Below are 21,630 nucleotides of genomic sequence, written 5' to 3'. Positions count from 1 at the left end.
AGTTATATTATTATTGAAAGAAAAAAATGCTACAACACTCAGAATCCTGGTATCAGCTGAAATAGATATAGAGCTATCACAATTTCATCTTATTCACGCACATAAAAGTTGAATTAATGTCAGTGGTATGTATGAAGAGTAAGGAATATATACTACTGACTATGCTTGTCAATCACAACCAACAGCATCCTTGCTGGTAGACTTATGAAAAGATTTAATTGTGTAACCATTGGTTTTTGAACTAGATTTATGAAAAGATTTTAAAAATGGCACCTGTCGAAAAAATTCTTCCATCAGGGCCATGGTCCACCGGTAGTGCAGTTCCCAGGATTTTGCTGGATGGCTTATGTCTGCTGCGTGTAGAATCAAAGACATGGCTTTGGCTTTGTCTACCCTGTCAATTCAAGGACATGCTCCAATTATCTCAAAACAAAAGCAACTATTTAAATTCTTTTCTTGTACATGAGCTCATTGAAAGACTATAGGCAATGAACAGAATGGAAAATAACCTACCCCTCTGTCTGCTGTAGAGTATGTCGCATCGTTTTAATTTGTTGAAAATGACCCGACATATCTGTAGACAAGACCATCTCAATGACCAAGCTACGCAACTCCCTAAGAATAATTAAAAGCAAAATGACTGATTACAATTCATTTATTCTATCTATGGTACATTTGTTTAAGCAGTACTTGTTAATTTATAACTTTCTAAACAACATCACGGGTTTTATTATAGTTTAAAAAGCATTTAAATAAATTATTAACAACTTGAACATTGTATCCTAAAGGGATTCTGTGAACGCAATGTACCTCAGAAAATGCACTCTGCAGTCACACTGTTTTGTAATTCCTCTTTTCTCGTGTATAAACTAAAATTATATGCAGTTCTGTCACCCATTATAAGTCTTTACTTATTTTTCCAGCAGCAGAGTATTCAAAAAAACAGTTGGTCTCTGGGCTTACCACCACACAAGAGGATACATTTGTGTGTTTTATTACCACCCTCATATTAGTGCAGAGCAGGCATAGCACTAAACCTAGGAAGAAGGCTGTGGCACCACTCAGAAGAGCAAGCAATATTATATTCGAAACACTATCAACATTATACCTATGTATGTACATTATGACAAACTACCCTTCATCTCAAAAATATCTTAATGCCTATTTCATGCATCAGAACATGTTCAGGATTTATAAATTATCTATATCTTGGTATTATGGTCAGAGATGTTGGTTTGTCCATCAGCTTTCTATTAAATGAATATGAAAATAGTAAAACATGAATCATGTAAAAAGTGTATCAGTTCTCATTGCATATGAAAGTACATTAATTTTGTCAACAATAATTACCGATTTGAAAAATTCTGTTTCCTTGATGTGGAAGGATTGTACACAGACCATGTAGGAGTCTACTGGGTCTTTATTTACGTGCTTTTTAAATGGCCTAGGAGGATTTATGTGCAAGTGTTGCTTATATGTACATTGGGAACAATTAATCACATTAAATCTTTGATGTAGTATGTATCTTCATGAGCACACCCCCAATCTTAAGGATGTCCAAGTATCAATTACAACAGTAGAATCCTACTTTAGTCATTCTCACAGATCTTTCACACTGCAGTTTTTTCAAAGGACTGTTTAAAAGAGGTAAACTGCAGTTTTGTTTAGGGTTGTTAGAATAGTTTGTTATAAAAACTATCAAGATTGCTTCTGAGCCAAATTAATTGCATAAACTGATACTCCTCATTGATTTTTGTGTATTTATTCCTGATATGCTTTGATGTAACTGGATAAAGACTCAGTCCTCTCACTTCTACTCAGTAATATGCAGCCATAGCAACTTCTGTTTAGATAATGCCTTACCTTATCTGACCTCATAATAAGATACTAATTAATTTGCATCCCAACTGTTCCTCCTCCATGGTTCCCTTCAAATACAGCCAAAACCATTGGGGGGGGAAAAAAAAAAAAAAGAACAGCTAACATTGCATGAAAACTGACGGCTCTGCATTGTTAAACCCTGTTGTTTGTAAGACTGAAATAATTATCACTTCCCATTTCTGTGGGAGATTTTCCTAGGAACTTTCCATGTCTGAACTTTTAAGAGTAATTAGAAATAAGCTCACCCCTACTACACAAGACATACAGAGAAGCAAAATGCTGCTTCCAGTTTACTCACACTGTCAGGGCAGCAGACAAACCCTAATTCCTATCTCTGTCACCTGAATAAGGATCAATGTAGCACTGTCCTTCTCACACACTTCTGAAGATTTCAGGCCACTAACAAGCTGCTTAACAGTAAAGAAGAGGCTCTCCACCTACACTCTACAGTTGTTTCCTGTCTGCGCCCCCATCCCTCATCAATAGAGGGATGGAAAATTGAGAACTGATGGGGAAATGTTAAAGGTCTGCTAGAGCTACAAATGCTCAGTCTACTATGATTGCACTGAAGATTACTCTTGGACTTAAACCATTCTCAAATTGTTTCCCAGGAAAACAAGACCATCTCAGCTTCCACGTTGCAGGAGACCTCAACCAGTCTCATAGGTAACTCCTGGACAGAATCTCTGCCCGTTTCATCAAGCAATACACGGCTACAGGCATTGGGTTAATACAGTTAGCGCTGCTCATCCTCTCTTAACCCTCCTATATCCGTATGTCCCATGGATAGGATACTGTAAAAAATAGATGCAAGACAATGTGAAAAAATGACTTGAATAATGCTGTAATAAGCAAGAGAGCGGGAGTGGCACATGAATTTCTTGGAAAAGTAGTTAACCAATAAACAGAAAACAGCTTTACCTGGATTTGTCCACGACAAACACATTTAGTCAGCTGGAAACTAATGAAAAAATGCAGGAAGAGGCTAAGATGAGCAAAAGCAAGTTGGGAACTGAAGACATAAAGTTCAACTTGCAAGTCGCAGCAATCCTGCTTTCCTCAGAGAGAATACTCTCAAGAGAATTTGTGAAAGAAAAGCTGTTCATTATGCGTTGTATATAATGTGTATTGTTTTGTTAGTATTTTTTATATAATCAGGCAATATATCATTGTATGCCTTATGATTGGAATGGTTTGAGACATTAATACCATCTGATCACCTATAACTGTTGACATTAACACATGGGGCGCTAGAACACCAGAAGCCTGGTAAATCAAAGAAGAGGGACAAAAAGAGATCCCTCTTTAGTTACTTAGAGGTGTTGTAAGTAACACAACTTACAACAGACAATATGAAAGACTGCAAGATATTTTCAGAGTTGAGAAAAGAGTGAGAAATGACTATGAATGTCACATGCGCTATCCACAAAGGACGTTCTCATCAGAATGCTGGCAGTGTTTCCCTGCTCAGACCCAAACCCTATGCTTTAAACTTAATTGAAGCTGACAGTTTATTAGTGCATTTATCTTCTTAACGTTAACATGTAGAAAAGAAAATGTAATACTATAAAGTCATTCTCAGTCATTTTGCTTCATCTTGCTGAAATAATTAGCAGAACCACAGTTTAAATAGGCAGGGTATTAAAGTTTAAAAAAATGAAGTCACTGCAACTCAAGAAAACAGATCTGACAGTAGTCAAGAAATTAATCAGTGCCAGGAAGTACATTGAAAAGTTGAACAAATTATCATTTCAATTTACTGCCAATTTGATTCAGTGCAAACTTCAAAACTTAGTCTAACAGCCTGAATTTCAGTACAGGTCCAAGAAGTTCTCTCTAGTAATTATTAGAAAATTGAAGATCCTCTTTTAAGTGGCTAGAAAATCTGTCACTGCACCAATGAACAACTGTATCTGATGACAGGGTAAAAGGTATTTTTGGCTATTAGAAACAAATACCAGGAAACTATCCTTTCCATGACTGACCCACTAAATTAAGTATCAGACTTCAACAGGTTGTGCAGCTTCTCAGACTGGCACTTTGGAAGTTATCAGTTTGTTTGAAGTACAGACTGTAATTGCCTAGTTAAGTGACAAACCATGGAACTGAGTGTCGTCCTCTAGTAGCTTGAGCTTATTAGTCAGTTCATACATCCCTTCTAAGTTGTACTGAATACCCCCAATGAGAGACCATAAATTCTACTTTCTCTGTTTGCCAAATGCTACCAACTTCACACTAGCTGTGTATAATAGTGGACTGGATCTGTGCAGCCACTGTATACAAACAAAATTTGCAAAACTAAAATAAAATCCCCCAGGAAATCCAAACTGGGTTACAGTGAGAGGAGCTTGAAAAGCAAGTGCAAACACACCTAGTCAGTGATTGAGCAACTTCCGAAGGAATATGGTGGTTTATCACAGGTTCAAAAACCACAGAGAAATTAAATACAACAGAAGTTAGAGCAAAGGGTCCATTTGGGGGAGAGTAGACAGAACAACCTATGCATAGAAGAGTGTGCTTCAGAAATGTGAAGACAATCTATCCCATTCCTCCCTTTATTCCATTGCAGTCCACTGGAGCAATATATATAAACATCTCACACCTGGAAACCATAGGCTCCTTTTGCCATTGGGAAATACTTTCCTTCACAGGAGTTTCCATCCTATCACTCTTTTCCTCAGTGACATAAGAAGAGGGAACAACTGGGATGCACTGTACTAGCTGGCAGCCAGATTGCTGGAGCAACTGCGTGTTGCTGCGAGGAATCCCAAACTATATTCATTTATGGCGGTCTCCAGTGACGAAGGAGCCAGGACTGGGGAAACACATGTGTCTTCAAGCCATCCTTAATCCAGTCCTGACCTGAAATTCAACTGAAGACAATCTGCTCCCTTCTACCTGGAAGCATTCTCTAGTAGGACACAATATGAAAAAACAACAACACTTCAAAAAAAACATACTTAAGTCTGAAGATTTGAAAATTATTACCTCTCTAAAACAAGGGTTTTAAAGGAAAGAATATTAGCCTCTGATGACTGTCTACTAGTGCAATCACTTTCTCCATACTCAATAGCTAGGACAAGCAAAAATAGGGTCAGAGAGACCTATCAGGTCCAAAACTATCAGGCCCAAAATAGTTCCAAGCAGAGCAAGGCTGACTCATGTTGGCAATGAAAATCTAGGTGTGTATGACAATTATTGCTGAAGTTTACAATTTACTCCCACAGATCTTTCTCCAGAACTAAATTTACAATACAAACTTTATGATAACTAAATCCAAATGAGTATCCTCTGATAAGAAATCTTTTATGAGAATGAAAAAGTGTATACTTCCTCTCTCACTTTATTTTCCTCTCTCTTATATTTTTTAAATGAAAAATGAAAAATATTTTAATATTAAGTGTTTTGGAGTAGCTACAGAAAAATAATGAATTGAAAACCAAATTAGCAGACTTACAGTCAATAAATGCTTTATTTACAGGTGTTCTGATCATGTAAGATAAGTAAAATCATGTCAATCTACCATGTAAAATAGTCCTTCACCTGTAAATATACAGCGTACCAAAATTTGATCTGACATTTACATATTCCTTCATAAATGTATACTTTTCTGAAAATATAAAGCAGAGTACAGCTTTGTTATTCATGGTGGCATCATTCACAGTGGAATACTTTCCTGTAAGCAGAACGTCTCTCTCTCACTTCACAGTCCACCTATTTTAAAGTTATTTTTAGGATCTCTGAATAATAGCTATGTTTACAGAAACACACAGAAGACTCATATTTTAAGTGTTATATGTAGTGACCAAAGATACACAAAGATAACATGTCCTTTCTAATAATGGAGAAAGTCTTATCTCTAACACTTGTTCATTTTTGATCTTACAGGTCTCAGTATTTGTGACATATCAATCATGATCCTGATTCTTTAGCTGGTCAAATCTTCTTCAGGAATTATATTAAAATTAAGAAGATGAAGAAGAAGAAGAAGACAAAAGAGATTTCTGTAGTGCTTCTGGGCCTTTACTATTTTTGGACTCTCCAGATAATTCATTTTTTAATGCTTAACCAAGATGTGACCATGCTGTGCAATGTTACACAGCAGAAATCCCAGAGGCGGTAGTGCTCAAGCTGGCAGCAGCGTGTGACTCTGCACTCAGGTTTTAACCCCCTATTAGACAAAGGGAACGTAGCTCAAGGGGGGCAGCACTGTGGTTTTCCTGAAGAGCTATCTCACCTGACACATTGTCCACACAGTTCAACTCTGTGCCTCAGAAGTGCGAAACCTCACTTGGAAAATTACATGGAGCCTCCCAAACAGCACTTCTTTACACCATAGCAGCCATCCCTAAGCTCTAAATGTTCATTACTCCTTCCAGTGCCAAAGTTTCTTCCTGTAATTTGAACTCTTAAAATAGACTCCACAGGGATGGCCTGGTGTTTTTTATTATTTTTAAATACTGGAATTAAGTTTGAATGTCACAATAGGTCTTACCTCCAGTCATCTTTGGTTAAATTTGCCAGGATGTTCATCTCTTCTTCTTGCATGAGTCTATAAGCAGCACTTACATGATGATTTTCAAGAACAGAACGATCGTTGTACAATATTGCAACATCTGACCTAGTGTTTAAAAAAAAAAGGCAGAATTTGCAATAGCATCCCGATGATGGCACTGGGGAAGGTAGGACTGTGTATTGTCTATGAGAACTATTGACTGTATATATCAAACTATGTTTACTTGTTCCTATTGTATTCAATACTGGTAAAGTTTCCATCCTAAATGTATAAAAAAATATTATTATACCATTGTATATACTGTTTGTTGGAAAGTCATATTTTAAAATGTATAATGTTTTATTTATATGATAAAACTGTGACTAAGATTTGTGAGGAGATCTTTGAGCTTCTTGACTGTAGATAGGATCGTAGAAAAACAGAAATGCTCTAATTAGGCTACTCAAGAGTACTCTTTGGTGACACAACCATTTAAAATGCAATGCATTCACCAACAGAGGGGACTCCACACATAGCATAGGTATTTAGAAGTTACTACCCCTGTTCTGAGAGAGATGTGCTTTGGCCCATGTCATTCATAATCAGAAGGATGTGTAAATAATAAAACATTAAAAACCTTCAATTTCATATGTTTTAAATGAATGCCATCTTTTGTCAGAAAACCAGCCAAATCTTGAGCCTGAAATGAGGAATGGAAGAGATGCAAAGCTGAAATTTGATTGCGTTTAAGTGCTTCCTAAAGCCAGACTCTTACCATAGTGTTAGCACCCCTTGACAGTACCTTTTCCCTCTTAATTAAAGACTAACTTACAATACCAAAATTACATATAGATTTTCAGAAATTTTGATGCGGTATGGTTTGATCATGCTTAGCTTCAAATCTCATTAATTCTTGGGGAATTTGTTTCCCTAAGATCTGATCTGACTTGCTAACCAACCTTGGGTCTCCCCTCTCTGCTACACTTACGGTCTGATAAATCTATTCCTGAGTATTTCAGTTTGGTCAACTGAAAAGTCTGTATTAGAAGAAAGGTGTGATGATTTAGTAGTGCAGCTTACGATGATATTAATAAGGTAAATTCAACCTCTTGTTCTGTTGAGCAGTGGTGTATAGTCAGCGTAACCACCCATGTGTACAGTATGACACCAAGGAATCTAAAAAATTAAAATACAATTCGAAACTTTACTTAGAGGGAACATACCATAACCTACCTAAGTAATTAATGTGTTTACTCCATAATCATAGAATCGTACAATTATTTTGGTTGGAAAAGACTTTTAACATCATCAAGTTCAACCATTAAATTACCACTGCCAAGTCCACCACTACACCACGTCTCTAAGCACCACATCTACCCGTGTCTTAAATACCTCCAGGGATGGTGACTCAACCACTTCCCTGGGCAGCCTGTTCCAATGATTTGGTGAAGAAATTTTTCCTAATATCCAATCTAAACCTTCCCTGGCACACCTTGAGGCCATTTCCTCTTGTCTTACTAAAATCATGGGAAAATCTGTGATTTTCCAATCACGTATGTTTATGAAGCACACTTTGAACCATATAGCTACTTATGGCTAGTTTTAAACAGTGCTAAGATTTGCTATGACTATGACAGCCATTTAACCAGCTTTTCTCAGGCAAAAAAAAAATAAAATCCTGGAATCACAGCCCTGGGATGCCACACCAGGGCCAAGTTCCACTAGGAGGGAAGCATGAGCTCCATCACAAAACAAATACCTGTTTGCAAGTATGCCCAAGTGAAATTCAAAGGCTAACAGCTTAATTCATTTTCCACTTTTGCAATACTTCAGAGCAAAATATTAAGAACAAAAATAGAAAAGTAATATGAACTTGGAACAACAAACTGAAGTTTATTTTTAGCCAGACTATGCTGAGGGAGAAAAGAATTATGTCTTTATTTCAGCTGCAGATCTAGAATTCGTTCATTATTGAAGGACACATCTTGGGGCACAAGTATGTTATGGATTTAATTTAAATCTAACCATTGGGCACTTTATCCATATGGGTGAGTGCAAGGATGCTTCTGTTCAAAGTAGTAGTGTTTCTAGCACAGAGCTGTTTTGTTAGAAAATGCCAGTGCTTTGCTGATTTTTTTTTTTTTTTAAGAGCAGGTAAAGCAGACTCCTCAACTGAGGTTACTAAAACCAAAGTATAGCCTAGTGTGAGAGAACAATAAGATGCTTTGTACTAGGCCAAGTATCAGGTATACCATTTATCACCCAGTAATGGATTGGTCAGTGTTTTCCTCTGAAAAGCTGAAAATATTTTAAGGGAGAGAGGTATATGCTGTTTTTCTGGACCAGAGGCTAGGATGACATGTTGCACCTGCATGATAATACAGTGAGCCTGACTTTCAAACTGGATTTCTTTCTAGATTTCTTTTTTGTAACTACTGCAGATGCTGTCAAAACATGCTAGGAGAGGACTCTTGGTGAGGATTTCTTGATTTGTACTTGAAGGTTTCTCTCTCTGTACAAGGATCCTGCACGTTTAATACACAACTTGAAACAAAATGTAGCACCTGAAGTAAGTGCAGAAATTTTTTAACTGAAAGTACCAGATTTTAAGCAAGCAAATACAGAGGTGAGAGGTTTTCAAGTTCATGTTCTGAATCTTTTTGAAATCTCTCTTGACATATCAGCTACAAAATGTAATGATTTCAAACACTATGGAGCTAACTCCTTTCTTTTCCACACAGTCTTTGTTCATGTGAGTAGTCCCATTAACTGTACAGAGGTCAAGGAAGCAATTTGTAAAATCAGGAATAACCTGGCTACTGCCTGGCTGTATCAGTAAGAGGTATGAAACAGTTCAGACCAATGAACAGGAAACTCTAGGCATGACACTTAAGAGACCACTTCGCTTACCTTGTCTGAATATGAAAATTGTTTGTGGTCCCAGTATGTTCATAATCATGGACGGCAGCTGCAAAGATCATTGCTAAAATTTCCAGTTCTGTGAGCCAGTGCTGGTAAACGAAAAACAAATCTTAGTCATATTTTCTATAATAGCCTAACTCAGATTAAACACTACAGTACTGGAAATGTTTTGCATTACCTTCAACTTAAGTAAACTTTATTCTTGTCTTATGCCAGGTAGCTATGTATCCATAACACTTCAGTATTACACAGTAAAATAACTCCTTGTATTTACTATAATTTCTCTAGGACCAAGTTAACATCCTTATGGTCACTAGCAAAGAAAATATGGGCAGCCAAAAATATAAGAAGTTATTAAGATAATTACATGGCATACTTTGTAGCTGTTTTGAGTAGGAAGTATCTAATCTGCTAGCCCATATATGGCACTTGCCAAATTATGGTATATTAATCTAAAAACTTGATATGAATTTAAAGGTATAATTTGTCTTTTAGTGAAAATACATACAGTTCGTAATAAATTCTAGGTACAACATCAGCATTAACTATACTTTACCAGTGTACATAGCACTAAAATTAGGTCCATGGGAGATTTTTCTGTTCTAAATTTTATCATACTTTGTACTAAAGCAAAAAAAGGGTGCATAAGGCTAGTATACAGTCACACAGAACAAAAGGTAATACAGGTCACGTATATGATATAATGCAGACCCTAGAGTTTTGTGCACTTTTATACCTCTTGCTAATTGATGCTGTTCTATATCACTCAGTTTGTAAAATAACCTCTGTTATTTTATCTTTCAAGTTCTATTTCTTGAATGATAAATCATCCTTGAGGAGAAAATTTAGTCCATCTAAAAATGGGGGCAGAAAAATCATATGATAATTAACCCCCGCAGTCATAGGACTGATTAAGTCAGATGCCAGTCAAGCATTTCCACATATATTTCAGATTTTTAGTGTAGAATTAAGCTTCTGTACTAAAGAGCTCATCCTTATCCACCCATATATGCACATATATGTGTATGAATGGATATAAGATGTATAAGCTGCCAGAAGTAGTATAAGCTGCCAATAGTAGTACTTCTTTCAAAGAAGAAGAAAGGAAACAGTCAACATTCATAAGTAATGTGAGAATAATGAAATAGGTCATTCAGTGACAAAATAAGTCTGGTGAGGAACAACAAGTACTGGCTGGTGGTGAAGCAACACAGATTAAAAAAAGGTCACAACAGAGGAATGAGAATGTACTGTAAGCAGTTCTAAAAATGGAAACAATGACCTTCATCGTATTTGTGTCACAAGAAACCAGGCCATGACCAGTTTTGCCTTTCACAATGTTTTCAACTTACCAAATAGAATAGAAACGCAGAAATTGTTAGTAACTAAAGCTAAACAGAAACTTTTTCTTTAAGACACCTTCTCAAAGATCAGCTTTTTTAGTAAACAAAATAGTTGCTAGATAATGTGTTTATAAGTAGAAGAGCACTCCTTACAAACAGTATCTATGGGCTACACAGAAACTTCATACAGTACTATATGACAGCAAATATTCTAGAGACTGGAGCTGCACAGTCGAAATTCAGATCAGTATTCGAATCAGACAATCAGAGAACTACTTTAGCTGAAGAATTTCAAAGGAAGCAGGAGAAAGCTTTTAGAGAAACAGTTAACAAGAGTTTTTCTCAAAGGGGAGGGAAAAGCAGGTATCTGGAGGTCTGCAAGACTGTGAAGAGCTGGAACCTGCTTTCCTCCTGGAAGGTACTATGCCATGGAGGTGTAACACCTATTGGAAAAGAGCTCTTCTTTTGAGACATGTTTACCAGTATTATAAATTGCTTATAAGTAAATAGATACATTTCAACTTTTCATGAGCTTTAGTTCAAACTATTTTTTTAAACAATGATGGATTTAAAAAAGGAGTAAGAAAGGGAATCTCACAATGCACTTATTGACAGTAAAGACATTTTTTTCTTTAGTTTGAGCAATACAGGTACGTGGGAGGAGAAAAGGGATGGTGGGAAGATGATCGATGACTCAAAAGTTCCTTACAAGATATATTCCCTGGGACTTGGATTCTTAAATCTTTATAAAGATGAAGACTTCATAAATGCAAGCTTGAGTTATATATTTCAGTCGTATCATCTGGGATTTAATCTCTCGGGAAGGTTAATAGATTGTGTGCCATCTGTGATATCTAACTTTCTAACACATTGATCTGAGGTGGCTGGATCTTGTTTCTAAAGACAGACAGTAACTTTTGGAAAATACAGTTATAATTTTATTTCTTTAAATGCGACTCTGAATATTCGCTGTTCTTCACTGGAATCTCTAAGGGTTTGCAGAGAAGCATAAACTCTGATTAGCCAAAGTTTTTGGCAAATGCTGAAATATGGCTATTTTCAAGGTGCCTATGAAAGATACAAAATGTATCACCTCAACAACAGGAACTGTGAAAAGGATTTTCTAAACCCCAGCTTTTTGAAACATTTGCTTCAGTATGTCTTTCAGAAGTGAACAAGGAAGACAGCAATTCTTTGCAAGATTTGGGAGTCAGTATCAGTTCCTTAAGATACAATGAAGGCACAAGAACTTCAAATTGCATGCCAGTCTGTAAAAAGCACACAGGAATTTGATATAGAATTGCATCAAATTGACTCCAATCCAGGTATGTGTTAGAAGGTACAGCAGAGTTAAAAGAGGCATTACAACAGACATACTCTGAAACTATTAGCTTGAGAAGCAAACTTTAAATTGTTATTGAATAGGCTTCTGCAGGGTTAACCAGGCAACAGGAAAAAACCCCAACAACTTAAAGAGAACATTCACATGATACTGATGCATTCTCAAACTACAAATGGCATTTGGGACAGAAATACTTTGCAAGCTGCAGAATCACTAGGCCTTCTTTCAAACATTGATTTCTATAAACGTTCCTTCTGCCTGGCAAGTTACGTCTGTTTGAAGGCACTCTTGACTAAGTGTTGTCCTAGTTAGATATCTTTCCAAGAACTTTCCAATATCATAATTTAGCAATTTAAATGCGACTATTTAAAACCTGGCCTAATTTTATAGGAATATTTTGTAGCAGTGTTGCAACATTATTGAGGTTTTACAGCAAAGTAACAGCAATGAAGTCTAAGCTTTTCTGCAAATGGTTGTCCATATCATATCAAAGTGCAGTTACAAGGTTAAGATGCTGATATTGCAAAGCTTGAGTTGGAGAGGCCTTTCTCATTCTTGTGTGCACCCAGTGGAAAGGCAGATACTCAAATACAAAACAGGTTCTTTCATTCAGTGTTCTGAGATACACAAAGTGTGTTGCAAAGTTGTTTAATCAACGGCTAAACATGCCAAATTGACTAGGATAGCTCTAGAAGCTGGAACCTTATCCTGGCACCACAAACAAAATCTGGATGATATCATCGTTTTTGAAAGGTGGAGTGGCACAGTTACGACAGGCCAAAGCAATGTTCATAATGTAGAATACAACAAAGGTATTTTCCTCCCTCTTAAGCTGTTGATCCAGGTGTATGCACGCAACAAAGACATGTCTGACATCACTTAACACTGGCAGTTGATCTTACAGTAGAAGACAAGGGTAGGGTAGGAATCATAATCTAATGTCTTCAAGCTTTTTCTTTTATTATAATATTATTTTGATAGGTGAACATTGTATGCAACAACTTTGGTTTGGAGTCATCTTGGCAAGAGCAGTCTAGCCTATGCTTCAGTCTGATATGGAAGTCCTTTGTCAAGAAAATATCACAATGTGAAAAGGAATCTTGGCTGGTGAAGACTTCATTCTGCAAGTAGTGCTTGTGTTAAAATGTAGCTTTAAAAACTTGATGCTTAGAAGCAAAACACTTTCTCTGAACACTAGAATCAAACTCTGCAATGCTTAGGGACTTATTCTTGCCTCCATCGAAGCCAAAGGCAAAGCTTTCAGTGAGAAAAGTCTTAACATAAGCGAATGATTGTCATTTATTGTGTATATATTTGAATGCAAACATCTATAGTCAGCCCTAAAATTTTCCTTTCCAAAAGTCTTATGGAATTGTTTCATGGCTCTGCAATCAGCAATCAGACACTATCACTTCCCACCTTTTTTGTTTTTGAAACAAGTGTGTTCATAGTGAAGACAAATCATCAAAAGGCCATTGACAGAGATGTCCATTTTCTTTCAGTCAGAATTTACTTTTATCTAGCAAGTTGATAGTGAGGAGACTCCCACTGCTGGTATTAAATCCAAGATAAGTGTTTAGAGTAAAAATGCTTTCACAGATTGACCTCAGTTCCCAAAGCAAATACTAAAAAATATTGGGATATTGCAAAAGTGCAAGGCAAATGCAATCTCCTGCCTACTATAGGCACATACAGTATGCAAGAGCAGTCCTAAATAAGGTTATAAACTAAAAGAAAAAGCAACTGCAGAGTATTTGTGTAAGCCTGTACTGATTCAGTATATCTTTCAATGGCCAGGACCTCAGCAGATACTAAAGCTTCCTTGCCTGATCACACCTCCCAGGCTCTGATGTGGAAGCGAAAATTCTCACCTGCCCACTCCTGCAAATGTATCTCTTTTAGTATGATATATAATACCCAAGCCCAGGCAATTAAAAGCAAAAAAAAAGATTTAAGGAAGACTTTTTCCTCCTTTTTTCCTCCACATCAGGAGAGTTTCAGCCTGGAATAACTGTTAAAATGACATAAGGTTCACAGCCTGCATGGTAGTTTGGAATCTATCTCTGCACAATCTTCAAGGGAGCTTTTTCCTTAAGAAAAGACACACATACAGCATAGTCTGAGAAAACAAGTAAATTGAACTTTGCAGTATTTCTTACCATGATACCAGTGTGAATCATTATGTAATGCACAGTTTGAGTAACATCAGCTGCATGGATCAAATTGTGATACGGATTTTTGTATTTGCTGTAACCAACTTCAAGAGCTTCAGCAAATGAAATAAGATTGGGAACAGGGATCTGGGGGGAAGCAAATATTAAAATAAGTGGTTTTTTCCTGCAACAGCTGCACAACTAATCATGCAATAAATAAACCACAAATAAATATACCATAGAATTTAGTTAACAAACAACAGAAGAAAAATTTAAAATGTAAAGTTCTAGTATCTTACATGCATTAGGGAGTCTTCACCCAATTCTTGTAGATGTTGTATCACTCTACATACACCATGCACAGCATGTAGTTAGTGTATAAGAGACTGCAGAGCTATCAACCAAATAGTTTTCAAGACATTCATGTCTGTCTGTCTGTACCAGGAATGCATAGATTGCTCATATAATAAAGGCAAGACAGATAGGACTCTAACAATAGGATTATCTCCTTTTCTTCACCAGTTTTACCTTGCCTGTGACAAGGTTTCCTTGAATCTAATAGCATGACTTTCCTTCCTTCTCTTCCTGCAGGCAATGTATGAAGCACAGGTACTATCTAGTCCCATTTATTTTCCCATATAATGAAATGACACTTTCCTTAAGATTTTTTTTCTTTATTTAAAAGCCCTGCAAGTTAAACAGTGGGACAGAGAATGGGCTTAAGCCTACTGAGCCAGTAACACTGTGTACTTTCTGACTGTGGTGTTAATGGTAGCCCTGGTGTGGTTCTGACTTCAAGCACCCAAAGATTGAAGGGAAAAGCTTGACAGGAAAAGCTGAGTCTGGGTTATCAGTTAAAATTAAAATATTCAAACCAACTTCAGGGTGAGGCAGCCTCTTTGAAAGGAGCATAGAGTTTTGCAGTGGAGGGATTTTGAAACTATAATGAAACTTTAATTTGGTACTATTATAATGATAAATTTGGCATGTCGATCCGTTTTTAATCTCAGCTTTTCCAAGTGGGTTATAAGTACTCCATATTGTATTGCAACACCCTGCAAACACCATGGAAAAGCAGCCTTCTGTTTATATATCCCCCAAGTTGGTTAGGAGAGGAAGGTTCAGCTGAAACTCCTGAACAGTGGTGGGCAACATACTATGGGCTACCCCATGAAAAAAGTACTTAAGACTAACTACAGTTTTCTGCCTTATTAGGAATCTTTTTTCCATGAAGCTAGGACACTGATTCAGTATTGCTGAGTAAATAGGTTGCATACATAACCTGTTTATTTAATGCTTACAGCTTTTAGCTGCTCACTAGCAACATCCCATCCCAAACCGACTTGACATGGGTCTACATAGCTTTCCAATTTTTTGGGTTGCAGACAAATTGGTATGCTTTGAGTGAAGTTCCATTTGGTAGAACTATTGGCATATTACAGTGTTCAATTTGCCATATTCTTTGAAATTCTGCACTGCACTGCACAATAAAAAACATTTCAAACATATGCTGGCTTTCTTGTATTTTAAATTTGACATACTTATTTTTGCATACATATTTTTATTTGTGGCTAGTTTCTGACCTTGAAACGGCTCAAAAGGTCATATCGGGTAAACAGCTCATACATCATAAATTTCAGACTGTGCTCTCCACTTGCTTCATTTAGGGCAAATACGTCAAAAGACCATTTATCAACATCCTGTAGATGAGGGGAAAAGAAAAAAAAAATAAAATTTCCATCTGTTTAAGTAGATTTCCAGTTAATCACTGGAAAAGATATTTTGGGGGTTTTTGGAGGGAAGGGGGAGAGTTTGGTGTTTTATTGTCCAACTCTTTCAAACTCCTACTGTAGGTAACACATTAATGACTACTTCAATATTAATGACAAAAATAGTTGTGCCAGTTACGAATAAAATACTTGTAACATGACCTATTCAACTTTGTATGCTTTGAATCAAAGGCCTTAATCTTTCTAATTTAACTTTCTGCATACAAATTGTCTATAGAACCTCATGGAGCTAATGTGAATACCCAGCCTTTCAATAGGCTATTATGCAACGTCATTAACACTATAGCCATACAGCAATTTGAGAATAATGTAACAGTGTTTGACTTTCAGGGGAAAAGGTGAGGTACTATACTCTCAAGAAATACCATTCTTTAATTGCATACATAGCCATAGGAACTTTACTGCTATAAAAGATAGCCTTTTGGGTGAACTACAGTAATGCCTTAAATTCACAGCAAATACTGTACTTGTTCCATAAGCTGCAGCTTCTCTTGTTAGCTCTATCCTCATACTACTTCTCCTTTTTCTTTCCTAAAAAGGAAACAAATGCTGCTGTCTGAGACACTGATTACCATACCACTGGGAGCTTATAAAACCATGTCTTGCATTTCTGTAAAAATTTCTATACAAAATTTATCCTATTGCTCTAATAACATTTAAATGAAATCACAACTACTCAGTGAAACACTAAACAGAATCATATGCTATCTGTGAATTTTTAACTATTAATTTCTCTGTTCTGTGTTCTCAGCTCTGTAGTACTAACTACGGCTAGGGTATATTCAGTAGAAAAATACATTCACTTCACCCTAAAAGTCACTAAGCGTAAGTACAAATACATTCAAATTCCACAATGACTAAACTTATTTCACCTTAAATGTTACTATCACTTCTGCTGGGTAAGCCAAACCAACCATGCTAGAAGTTCTTCGGTACATCCTGAAAAAACAAATAAAATATTAAGGAATACCACTTTAAAAACTACTGGAACAATTTCTCTCTTTTTTTAATTCATCTTTCACAGTTTGTGAAATAACATGCAGCTATTTAAGGGTCTGATCCCAAAGATAAAGTAAATCTTTTTATATGAGAAAAGCCCCTCTGCTGGTATATTACTCTTTTATGTTAGTGCAGTCTTTGGTACATTTTAGTGTAGAAGCTTCAAAGCCATAAACTTAATTGCCAGAATTTTCCAAAATCCAGGAGATTTCATTACAAATTTATAGGTTTCATCCAGGTTTCTGTATAGAAAAATGGGGCTATTGCAGAAATTGAAACCTAAATTCTGGCTCAAAGATTTGCTTCAGGTTCATCCCAGTGCTTAAAGGGTCTTCAACAACAGACACTGTGGTTAAATGCAGTACTTGCTGTAATAAGAAAACAAAGGTCTCACCTTTCTACAAAAATCCCAGCCTGTACAGCGTGCACAATGCTCCGGAATTTGGGCTTTTCTTCAGGTCTCCTCTTCACTATTCCCATTTCCCTCGTGAATGTAGAAGCTAACCAGTCCCGCACTTCCAGCGGGACCGAATCTGACTGGATGTCAGAGAGCTCATCCTCAGTGTCCAAAAGCTTCCTACAAAAGAATTAATACAAGGTAACTGAGACAATGGCAGACTGAAGCAAAAGGAGTATGGACAGCTGAACAGCTAACAAAACTGAATTTAACAGGAGCAGAGGTCGTCTGTAAAACTGACTCAGCATGTCACTAAATGTCTTCTTTGGTGGACATCCTGGGGCCGCTGGGAAGCTGGGCACAGCAGATATCTTCCCTCTCTCCTGCTGCTCATGTTCCAGAAGGTGAAAGATAATCAAAGGCAAGTGAAGATTTTTCTACAAAGATGTCTCAGCTTTGGTGGACTGAAGTGTAATCAATGAGTTATAAAAACCAGAGGAGACTTCTGCAACAGTGGCTGATATGAATATCTATAGAAAGAGGGGTTGCTGCTGTAAGTGAGGATACCAGTGGTCCATCTGATCTGTCCTCCAAAATGGTGCAAAAAATGTTTTGATACTTACATTCAAAGTAAATTATATTACATAACAATGCTATGGTGAATGCATTTCAATTAACATACATGCTAATCATCGTATTCCAGTGCAATAAAAGTATTAAAGAGAATTAATTCCTTCTGTGTGGAGATCTGTATTCCTGTTGAAGGCAGGGTAACAAAATCATAGCAGTAAAGATATTACAAAAGATTGGACTGCAAGTCAGCTTTTACAGTTCTTAGTTGTTCAAAAGGTTAGAAAACCTATGTATACCTCTTGCAAAATAGAAAAAGTGTTAAACTTCACTTCAAAAAAAACTGAACTGGAGGACATCAGTTTATTTAGAAGAAACATGTAACTAAAATATCTTAAAATAGACTCAACACTTCAATTCTACACTTCAATAAACCTACCAGATGTAGGAACACAACCTTTCTTGCTGTTATTTGCACATATCAGTCTGCTGGGGTTTTCCAAGAACCAAATCCCTTATTTAGTCAGATAACAAGTTTTCCTTCATGCAGTTATGCAAGAAACCCCAGAGATAAGATGACCTGAACATATGTAAAGCATACTACCCTTTTGAAATGTTTTATTAAAAGTGGTACCAATTGAATTGCAGGCATTATTTCATTACATAGATCTATTTCTCTAGTGCTGCCTTTCTGAAACTGCTCAAGCTTGCATGAATTGGACACAAAGCAATGATAGACAAAGTATTTTTGAATGGGATTTTCTTATCAGATAATCTGCTTGTCGAGCTAAAACTTGGGTTTCTTCTGAGTGAACAGGACTCCTGCAAAATATATTTGGTAGGAAATCAGCTAACAGCATTTGCAGATGGGTATTTGGGAGGGGACAATTATGACTTCCTTTTCCATTTTCATGTTGCCACCTCTGCCACTGTCTCTTCTTTCTACTCTTAGCAAAACTCTCTTGACTCTTTCCCCTATTTCTGCACTCCCCCCTCATATTTATTCAGCTGCACTTTCACATCTTTCACTTTCTCTGTTTCTCTTCTTCAATGTTTCCAAAACTTTGCCTAATCCAGGTCTTTTTTGGCTTATAGAGGAATTGATGGATTTTGCCTCAATACAGTATAGTTCAAAGTAATCCCCACGTAAATCTAATACTATCTGAGGGGTTATAGGAAGATGCCTAGTAGGAAGCATGTCAGAAGTGTCATATAAATTACGGGTGAACAGTGAGCGTAGTATATTTTGTTCTCAGGTTCAGCAGCTCATCTGGCTGGCGGCATATTTTGTGAGACTTTTCAACTGGGGTTTTAAAAAAAAAATTCATAAAATGCCCCCTCCTGTTTACTGAAAGAACAGCCTATTTATTAGGGACATAGAATTATCAGGCTAGGAAGGCTCTTTAACACAGAGTGCAAGAGGAGCAGAATGGACAAGAATTATGAGGTTTTCTGACAGTGGGACACAGGCCAAAAGGCAGTCATTTATTTTGGAGGAGCAGGAGTTGTATAGAGGAAAGGATTTGGGCAAATTATGTTGCAAAACTGAACCAAGGCTGAGACTGGCCATAGGTCAAAGGCTATAAATTGATTTTATTCCCTAAATTAAACACTATGTTATAGTCCACTTAAATCCCTACTAGTCTAACACTGTTATTAAATATCCCTGGAGACACCAGTAAATTTATATTTCTGAAGAGTATTTGACATTTGATGTATCTGTAGTAAAATCAGAAATAAACCTTATAATCCCTAAAACATATTTTTGTAACTACTCCAACTGTTAATCAAATTAGATGAAATTATTCCAGCAATAAAAGGACCGTGGGCATTAGGCTGCCTCAGAGCATGCAGCAGGGATATTCCACATCACCACAGCAGCATGAAGCAGAGGTCTTTATCAGTTTGCTATAGTCTGATGCAGATCTGAATTTGGGACCAAGTCCTGAGCTCCGCAGATATGAGCTGCTGGAGTACAAAATAAGGCTAGCAAGACACACTGCAGCTTCCTCTAACCTTTTTAACCATTCATTTGCAAAATAGGAGGACTATTCAGTCTGCAAATGATAGTCACAGGAGTTGCTTTATGAAGACAGAGCAGAGCAAACAGAATTTTAAACAGTGTTTATTTAACCAGTAATTTTCATGAGACCACTGTCTCCGATGAGAGGTGACTGAACAACGTGCTATGGGAGACAGAGAGATTCAGAGTCTCTGGTTCCTACTTAAATAACTAGGAAAGCAATGGCAACACAGAATTACGTTGTAAGCACAATCCTTTGTACGTACAAGCTCTTACAGCTCCCTCAACACATAACCTTAGCACCTTCTCAAAAATAATTAGTTTCTTTCAGAAGCCTAACCGAAATAACATCTAAGGAGAGGAAACACGGGCTAGTCATACATGTTGTAACTGTCTATTTTCTACATTTCCCTGACCTTTTGAAGGATAAGATTCATATTGGGGAAAATTACTCATGACATACGCATTGCTAGAAATCACCTTTGAATAAATTCACTAATGACTGCCATTCTTCTGTAATTACAGGGACGGGGCTCATATATGGGTCTATACATCTGAATAAATGGAAGGTTAGACGGATATATAATTTGATGGTAATTTTATCTAGGAAATGAAATAAATTAGGCTATGTATTGCACATACAAACATTCTTAGAATCCAATATTCAACTCATTTCATAGTTTCTAACTTTGGTCAACTTTTATTCATCTATTTATACTTGAATTATAAAATATAGTATTTCCATTATATCTCCATGCATGTGCATATATATGTATACATACACAATATTGTGGATTCTGTGAAATACAGCTAATTGTTCATCTTTTACTCACTGATTGTGAAAACATTTCTTTAAAATAGCCCAAATAAAGCAAATTTATACTTTGAGACATAAAAATATCAAATGTTTTTTACCAGTAATTTTACTTACTGTTTGCAAAATGCACATATATATATATATATAAATTCTACTAAAAGTAACAAAAAGAATCTTCAGAAGAAGTATCAGAACTTGTACACATTAACCAGAAGTACTAACAATACTTCAGCACTTACATTATAATAATAACTGAAATTTGCTTTTTCATCCAATGAGAACCAGACCTTGATTGGCCACCACTATATTTTTTTACATGGACAATGTTCTTTTTATGCCGAACCATTTTGCAGCTTGTTTGCTGGCCCCTAGTCTATTGACATACATCTCTGCAGTGAATGCATTAAGTAAAAAAACAGAGCCTGTCCTTCTTGCTGTTACTACTGCTATTGCTCAGAACTTAACCATAACAACGGCTGATTCTTTGGGCAGAGGTATTATTACATCACTCTGATGCAATCACTGAGCATTATAACATCATCTTTCCTTTGAATAAATTCTACAACATTGTTTGTAATTACTGTGAAAAAATGTAACAGTCCAAAGTGTATATTCAGAATATTTTTATTCCTGAGTGTTTCTATCACTGCTATTTTAATTTACATCTACCTAGAAGTGATGACTTTCAAAAGCTTCAGTAAAATCAGTGAATCAACAGGAAGTTCTTGCTGTTTCGTTTTTGCCTAATGAAAGTTATTATTGCCCAGATAAATGGAAAATTTATTTATAAATTCTGCATTATGTAATTCTACTGTGATGTAGACTTCATGCTCTAACTTGCCACTTTATGAATCACAGGTGAATAGGTAAATTATAATTATCGGTGATTATTCAGGAT

The 21,630-nt window shown here is 36.4% G+C and overlaps 1 protein-coding gene across 13 annotated transcripts in view; it reads right to left on the bottom strand.

The window, feature by feature from the left end:
* The window catches only part of PDE1A (phosphodiesterase 1A), a 162,805-nt gene that overhangs the window by 28,837 nt on the left and 112,338 nt on the right, over positions 1 to 21,630 (bottom strand). For 10 of the 13 annotated variants that reach the window (XM_075756488.1, XM_075756487.1, XM_075756486.1 and 7 more), the window contains 8 exons: positions 17,320 to 17,502; positions 16,799 to 16,865; positions 15,720 to 15,836; positions 14,143 to 14,283; positions 9,287 to 9,387; positions 6,377 to 6,502; positions 514 to 615; positions 274 to 394 (listed from right to left, as the gene is read on the bottom strand). In XM_075756488.1, the coding sequence (XP_075612603.1) occupies positions 274 to 394; positions 514 to 615; positions 6,377 to 6,502; positions 9,287 to 9,387; positions 14,143 to 14,283; positions 15,720 to 15,836; positions 16,799 to 16,865; positions 17,320 to 17,502 (958 nt within the window). The remainder of the gene's footprint in view (positions 1 to 273; positions 395 to 513; positions 616 to 6,376; positions 6,503 to 9,286; positions 9,388 to 14,142; positions 14,284 to 15,719; positions 15,837 to 16,798; positions 16,866 to 17,319; positions 17,503 to 21,630) is intronic. The other 3 variants (XM_075756497.1, XM_075756492.1, XM_075756493.1) reach the window with 1 other exon arrangement.

The sequence above is a fragment of the Balearica regulorum genome, chromosome 6 (genome assembly GCF_011004875.1).
Source record: "Balearica regulorum gibbericeps isolate bBalReg1 chromosome 6, bBalReg1.pri, whole genome shotgun sequence".
In the NCBI taxonomy this organism is placed as follows: Eukaryota; Metazoa; Chordata; class Aves; order Gruiformes; family Gruidae; genus Balearica; species Balearica regulorum.
The sequence above is the reverse complement of the archived record's forward strand: the minus strand, read 5'-3'. Positions and strand labels throughout refer to the sequence as shown.